The following is a 7,500-nucleotide window of genomic DNA, read 5'->3' on the forward strand; positions in this document are numbered from 1 at the left end:
CCTGCAGTGCATAATCAAATGATGTGAGTGTTTATTACTGCTTTATTGGGAGTTGTATTACACATGGTATGATCACATCTGAGTGCTTATGTTTGCTCTAGTCCCTGTGTTGGGTTGTGAGGTGGAGCTGTAAAGACTGATGGAAATAAAGATTTATATGTAGCCTGTTTTTATGTAGTAACCCTTATTCTACAGAAAAAATACTTGGTTCGTAATATAAACTATAAGCAATAAAATCCATGAAGAACAACAAAGCTCTAAAAAGTAAGAGATGCTGGCGACACCAAATTCTTTACCAATTAATAAAAATTAATAATAATTAATATATAAAAAAAATCTTGATCAGCCTTTCCTCTTGTTTCTGTATTTCCAGTTTTGGAATTCATGTTGGAATGTCTTGAGGGATAGTGCACTGGTCTCATAGCTGAAAATGGTAACTTTTATGGTGCATTAAAAAAGTTATACTGGTCAGATCAAAGAATATGGCAGTTGAGATACAAAATCTGTTATACTTTACCATAAGATGTTCTGAAACGAAAAAATTGCAACAGTTCATTAACAATGGAAAGGACTTGGAGGATACACATTGCTTTCTAAAAGTACTCAAAAATGCATATATTTTGTTTTTGGCTGACAAATTAACAGTAAAATTTGTGATAAAGTCAATGCTCAACTTTTTGTCTACAAATCTGAAGTGCATTTGGGTCTTCTGTTGGCATATATTTTTGTAAACACTGATACAGCCTGATTAACTAAATACAAAATTTTTATTCATATTTGACACTTGAAATATGGGCAATGAAATTCTTTTTAAGTAAACAGCTATTAGAAAAAAATAAAACACAGCAACTCTGAATAAATCACTACAATAGAAAACTTGATTACATTAAAAAAATAGCTAGACATGATGCATTATTTACAAGGTATAGAAAGATGTGTATAATACAACAAAAGTTATGAACTAAAGCAAAGCATGATTTTGATAAAGAAACCAACATGCAACTAAGGCATGGAGTGGAGAGCTGCCTTTCCATCATGACAACCAAAGATGTTTCTTTACACCTACATATGATTAACAGCAGCAGTAAAGCTTTACTAGGCCCCCATAAAACATGTCAACTTTCCTGAATGGACTTGTAATGCATATGAGTGTAATACATGTTTACAGCCATTAACCAATAAACCCAATATGATATTTATTACATGATGAAATTATAAAGTGAATATACTAAGTTCATGGACTGTGGCTGGAAGTGCACCTAGGAGGAGTAACTGCTTGAAAGATAAGCAACATTTTCCTCTTTTCCAACTTTTTTTTGATCAGTTTTTAATTCTTATGCTAAAGATGTCTTATCATTATCATGGAAAAACAAACAAACATTAATCTTTGGTATTTAATACTTTTCAGAGGTTTGATTATCACAAAAGACTTATTCTAATAACATTTTTAATAGTCAAACAAAAAGTATTTGAAAATTTACCGAGAGATTAAAGACTTTTTCAAATATAAGATCCATATAAAATGTATAACAATACAGACATACACATCAGTTATTCTATAAAACACTTTAAAAATAAATATTGAAGATAAATATATTTTGTATTATTTTGTTAAATAATAATCCTAAGTAAACATCTATTTAAATCTTACCTTTAACATTAACAAACAAATTAAGTTCCAATTCTTAATAATGATATCCAGCAGTGTAATAAGGTGAGATATAAATTGCTATCAATGAAAATAAGAGACACCATTTTGGATAAAGAAGGAATCTATATGACTGCATGCACATGTATACAAGAAACTATTAAATATAAAACAAGGAAACATGGATATACATATAAATGCTGTTCATGCTCTGAGAAAAACATATATTCCTTTACTTTTTAAAAATAAAACATTGAGATTCTGAAATTCTTGCTTTCAATTTCATTTGACACGCTGGACATCTTGTAAAATTCATCTAAAAATTTCCCATAAATCTAAGAGATTGTTCTCCTAAAAACATGTTACACAAATAATATACGGACAATATTAAATATATAAATGATAAAAATGACCAGACCTGTTGTGACTCAATTACCAAATTTCCCCATATAGAACCCTGGTGCCCTTATTACAAGACATTCTAAGGGACTCTTTGTGTCCCAAATCCCTTTATGGTATTACAAAATTGCACGTGCAACATCACCTTCATTCTCAGTCCTCAAAATATTTAAAATTTTGAGGGAGGCTTTAAGGGAGGGTTAACCTAGCCTCACAGCCAACCTCTTTTCCTTGATAAGCTCATTCAAAATTACCTCAGTAGTCTCACTAACAATCAAAACATATTTCAAATGAGTGTTCAAGCATATTAAGGCTGCTAACTCTTGCAAAAAATGTAAACCATCATTTCAACAGTTAGTGGAAGGTGTGAGGCTTTGCCATCAGTTTGTTGTAATACCATAAGTTAAGGGTTCTTCAAGATAGGGCCTTATTGGAGGGCACTCATTAAGGGTTCCTTAAATATGTTTTGTAATATGAGGATGAACCCTCTATGTCACACCATTCTAAAATTCTATTAAGTATATGTAGTTCCACTTTTTGCTAGGTTGCCTCTCTTCTGAATACACAGGTGGTTTCTTTTAAATTGAAGATACAATAGTCATATGTATAACAACATCAGGAAGTGTGCATTTAATCCTTTATCACCACTCCAACTCATGTAAATAGTGATAAGTCTATTGAGATTCCATATAATACCACATTGTAAGAGGCAGGTTTTGATCATAAAAAAAAAATCCAGTTCTTGCAAAACCGATCAATGACAAGAGTAAAATTATCTATACTGATTATACGAAGGATGCTTACTGGACACTTGGCCTGATAACTCCAGGTAGCAAGACAAGGGGCAATTCTGACAAAAAATGCAAGCAAGCTATGGTTTGGTTTGACTTGCTTTATCTTGCTGAAACCAATTTTACATTCCTAACATCCAGTTTGCTAACAGCATAAACAACCACCATAATAATATGATGACACAGTTTCCATCACAATGAATGACAGTAGAAATCAGGGAAGAAAACTGAATGAACACTGGGTATTGTAATAATTGTGCATTTAACAAGGAGGAAATCTATAATCGCTTTGGTTTGCATTAACTAAAAATATGAGAGGAAATAAAAATAATAGCAAAAAATACATAATTTCCATAGCCTGAAGTAACAAATTTTATCAGTAACTAGAAGAAAAGAAATATCTACATAATTTAATGCACTAATTACAAAAAAATAATATATGCTATTATACAGTATTCATATTGAAAATTTAGAATAGAAATAAAAGCAAATCTAAATGCTATCTAACCTTCAGGGTGGTCATAATATGATCATAGTACTTATCTTCTAAGGAACAGTAATGCTATCAGTATGCTCTAGTTAATAGTTCTGGTCAGCACTGCCATAATTACAACTTGGTAGTTTATAGGATTATCTATTGGTCAATAATCAAAAGTATTAAATTATTATCATGAATTACACTGTGAAGACATTCATTCTCATTCATACCTTTTCCACAAGTGAATCCACATAAAAGGCTAAGAAAGACCTCAGATGATGGTAAAAAATAAAATCATACATTACAAAAAAAAGACCATCAAAAATGCACAGATGGCATGGGTTATGGCTGAAAACAAAACCTGTGCAAGGGATGGTCATTTGCTCTCCATACACACCCAGAGTCATCAGGTGGGTATCAGGTCTCTATGGTAAGCAAACCTTTTTCTTTTGTGCAATCTCACTGTTTTATTTCAGAAATATGAGGGCACTGACTGGGTATCAAATTATGAGAAGGATATCTATGGTTATAAAACAGATGTATAGTCATTTCACTATGGCAATGATAGGAAGATTGCACAGTTGTCTGGAAGAGCATATCATAAACTTGGCTTACTGATGCATTGTCACTTGAAAAATTACAGCCGGATCCTGAAACAACTGAAAGACAAAGAAAAAATGTTAGGAGGGCAATTCAATTTCCTTGTAAAAGCAATTTCTCTGGATCTTGTAAACAGGAAACAAGATGTTGTTAACCATAAATTAAATAATAATTCTTTGTGAGGTGAATTCAAACTTCCACTTCTAAATCTAAAGAGTTCTACCATAATATAACCTTTACATAATAAAACAACTATCACATCTTACTTAGCAAAGTCTGCAGACTTGGATATGACATGTTCAAATTCTGCAAAAGCTAGCATGCCATCATCATCCAAATCAGCTTCTTCTAAAACCCTTGTGACCAATGCCTGAAAGAGATGTGAAACTTTTTTTTGAGTTTCATCAATCAATATTCAAACTATCCTGTGAAGTAAGTCGATAAAAAATTACAATTTACTCACATCACTGTTCGTCTTATAAAAGATTTTCCACTGACTTTCTATAACATCCTGAGCAAAATCACATTCACATGTTTGCAATATGAGTGACAATAATTTAAATACTGAATTCTATTTCTGTCCAGGCAGTAACATCACTGCAGTAACAACACTAACAATGATATGTAGGAAGAAAAGCAAAATATAAAGTACACATACCTCCATGTCTTCAGGCTTGAACTGCTGGGGAGCAACAAGCTTGTTGATTGTTTTTTCTAAATCTCTTCTGCCAAGATAGTCATCTCCATCAAAATCTATCAACAAAAACAAAATAATTTTTGAAGTAAAATATGAATGAAGTTTTGTTGTAGCACTAGATTTTTTCCCCAAAGTACATACTAAAATCAATGAATATCATATGCACATATCCTGAGGAAGAAGTCTTTGATCTCTTTAAGTATTCTTAGACTTCAGATAACTAAATTGCTCTTTGTCACTGGCATCCCACAATCAACTTAATATTACACATGCCTACCAAAAATGCGGAATGCATATTCTGCTTTCACTGTTTTCGGAGCTGCTTCACTAAACACAGACATCATATCTAGAAAATCTTCAAAGGTGCAGTCACCATCCTGTGGAAAGAAATGTTTGAAAAATCATAATAAAAGTTACAGAGAAACAGATAAATTAAGAAGATAAATTGATAAGAAAAAAATAAAACATGTATATTACAATTTTGAAATTGGCAAGTGATAAACAATGCTTTACTGTAGCTTTACTCATTACCTTCAAGATACATATACAGTTTTGTGGTCCTGTTCTTTTTAAGCTCTAACATATGGTGTAAACTAACCTGACAAAATTACCTCTATCTTCATTCATGTGCACTACAAAATCTATCAACTATATAATAATGACAAAATTTTCAAATATCTATGATCATGTTGCTGCATTAACCCTTCAATCCGGATGACATGACCATCATGTCATGAAAAAATTTGGCTTGAGGCCTGGTTGATATGAACATGGCGCCACAGGAAAATCTGGCTGTAGGCTAGGTTGATGTGATTATTTAGCATTTAGAAAGGGGATTTTGTATCATTTCCATTGGTGACCGAGTTTGGAATGTAGTATCCGTGAACCATGACTTGAAGAGTGCTAGCTCCAGGGAGGACCCCATTTCCATGCTGAGCATCCTATTCCTGGCTGCCATGACTGGCAGCACAGTTTGTATCAGAGAAAATTGAATATTACAAAAAATATAAGCAATTACATAAATAACATGTTACTTTTTGTTATCATTCTTGCACTGAGTTTTGGACTACCTAGAGAGATAATATGGAGTCTGTGCAAGGAAAACAGTCTATTACAATCTGGATAAAGTAAATCAAATGACAAATATGGACAATGGAAAATGGCAATAAAGCTAAAAACGCTTAAGCATAAAAAGAGAAAATAACACAGCAAAGGTGAGGCATAGAGTCTTGTTACCACTCACAAGTGTCCACATGCACCCAGCCTACAAGCTGCAGATGCGTCAGAGCGGCTGCTCATATAAGCCTAATGCCCATATTTTGGGCCATGTGACTGCCATGAAACAAATGGATCTTATGGGTTAAATATCTGCTACTTACTACATCTCACTTCAGATAATTGTTTTCATCATCATACCTTTGTCGATGAGAAGATGAGGCACATTCGTTCTCCAAATGGATTGGCCTGCAGTTCTGGGAGTGTCAAGAGCTTGTCCATGGGTAGTTTTGCATTACGGTTGTGTCCTACTTTCTCTGGGGCCAACTGCTTGAAGCGTTTATGGGCACTGGCATATCAGAGTATAAATATTAATGCATATTCTAAAACTTAGTCAATGCATCTGAGTTATATAAGCTCATTCCACCTCTTCAAAAGCAATTTTAAAATTTTGAATCTTAATACTAATATGAGTACTTAAAATGCATTATTATAAAAAATAAAGGAAAAAACACTTACTATAATATCTCCTTCTTGGTGAAATATGTCAGATCCTAAAAGATAATAAATTTAATCAGTTTATATTATATCAAAAGGAGCTGTAAATATTTTGAACACTTTTTGGTTGATACAGAAAATAACTAAAAACAAAATCTTGAATGAAATAATCATATACTGCATTCTATATGCTCTATCCTGTTCTAAGCTCTACAAGTGGTGACAGTCATAGAAGAGAAAGTAAATAGTGTCTGAGAATTACCAGCCTTTACGGCTTAGTCTATCACATCACAGACATGCAACACGTCACCAATGGGTAACAAAAAGGAGTGAGATAGGGTTACTCTTCACACACTTTTGTATCATAAGCTATAATCAAAACAGAGAGTGGCGATTAAGTATCCAATGAATAAACTCATCCACTGTTACCAGCCATTCACCTCAACCTTTGTCATAATAATAACAATGGTTCCTAAGGATGGTTAACAATAATTTAATACATAACCAGAGCTTCACTAGCCACCAAGTCAGAGGAAAAAACAATCTAATGTTTTTTAAATGAAGCAGATGGCATTCACCAGGCACGAACAAGAAAGTCAATGGAGCCAAAAAGAATCATAATACAATATTGTACCGTCAGACTTGTGAGAGCTCTAACCATGCCAATAAAATTTGTAATAGATCACTATGTCATGACAGAGGTTACAGCATGTGGCTAAATTTCAAATTAGAATTATGAAGGTTAGCTTTACATATGTGAGAAAAGCACTACATTAATTTTGTTTCTGGTATTATGACTGATCTATCAAAGCTTGGAAAACATATCAACAAGATCATAGGTACTATGTTAACAACACCCAGACTGTAGTATTTTTCTTGCGTGGGGAATATAAAAATTTTTCATGCACGGAAAACAACATTATGTCTACATCTGCGTGGACAGATCTACGGACGGATGATGCAACAAGTGCGAGGAGATGTCAAAAGAATTTTAAGTGCAGTAGATGATTTAAAAAAGACCTAAGTGTGCGCGGAAAGTTACCCAAGAACTACATTGGCGCGGACAGAATTTGACCAAATTATTTTTGCACAGGAAAAGCCTTCCCCGCACAGACCAAACTCTACAGTCTGGTAAAACACTGATTTAAGATCATTCTAGTGATAAGAGAAATCC

General features: G+C 33.1%; 1 protein-coding gene across 1 annotated transcript in view; it reads right to left on the reverse strand.

The window, feature by feature from the left end:
• Positions 1–1,380: 1,380 nt before the first annotated feature.
• The window catches only part of LOC113813000 (calcium and integrin-binding protein 1), a 6,700-nt gene continuing 580 nt past the window's right edge, over positions 1,381–7,500 (reverse strand). The window contains exons 2-7 of the mRNA XM_027364941.2: positions 6,348–6,382; positions 6,030–6,177; positions 4,891–4,990; positions 4,575–4,669; positions 4,183–4,286; positions 1,381–3,975 (exon numbers count right to left, since the gene is read on the reverse strand). Coding sequence (XP_027220742.1) covers positions 3,954–3,975; positions 4,183–4,286; positions 4,575–4,669; positions 4,891–4,990; positions 6,030–6,177; positions 6,348–6,382 — 504 coding nt within the window. The 3' untranslated portion in view covers positions 1,381–3,953. The remainder of the gene's footprint in view (positions 3,976–4,182; positions 4,287–4,574; positions 4,670–4,890; positions 4,991–6,029; positions 6,178–6,347; positions 6,383–7,500) is intronic.

This window comes from Penaeus vannamei, chromosome 15, assembly GCF_042767895.1.
Source record: "Penaeus vannamei isolate JL-2024 chromosome 15, ASM4276789v1, whole genome shotgun sequence".
Classification (NCBI taxonomy): domain Eukaryota; kingdom Metazoa; phylum Arthropoda; class Malacostraca; order Decapoda; family Penaeidae; genus Penaeus; species Penaeus vannamei.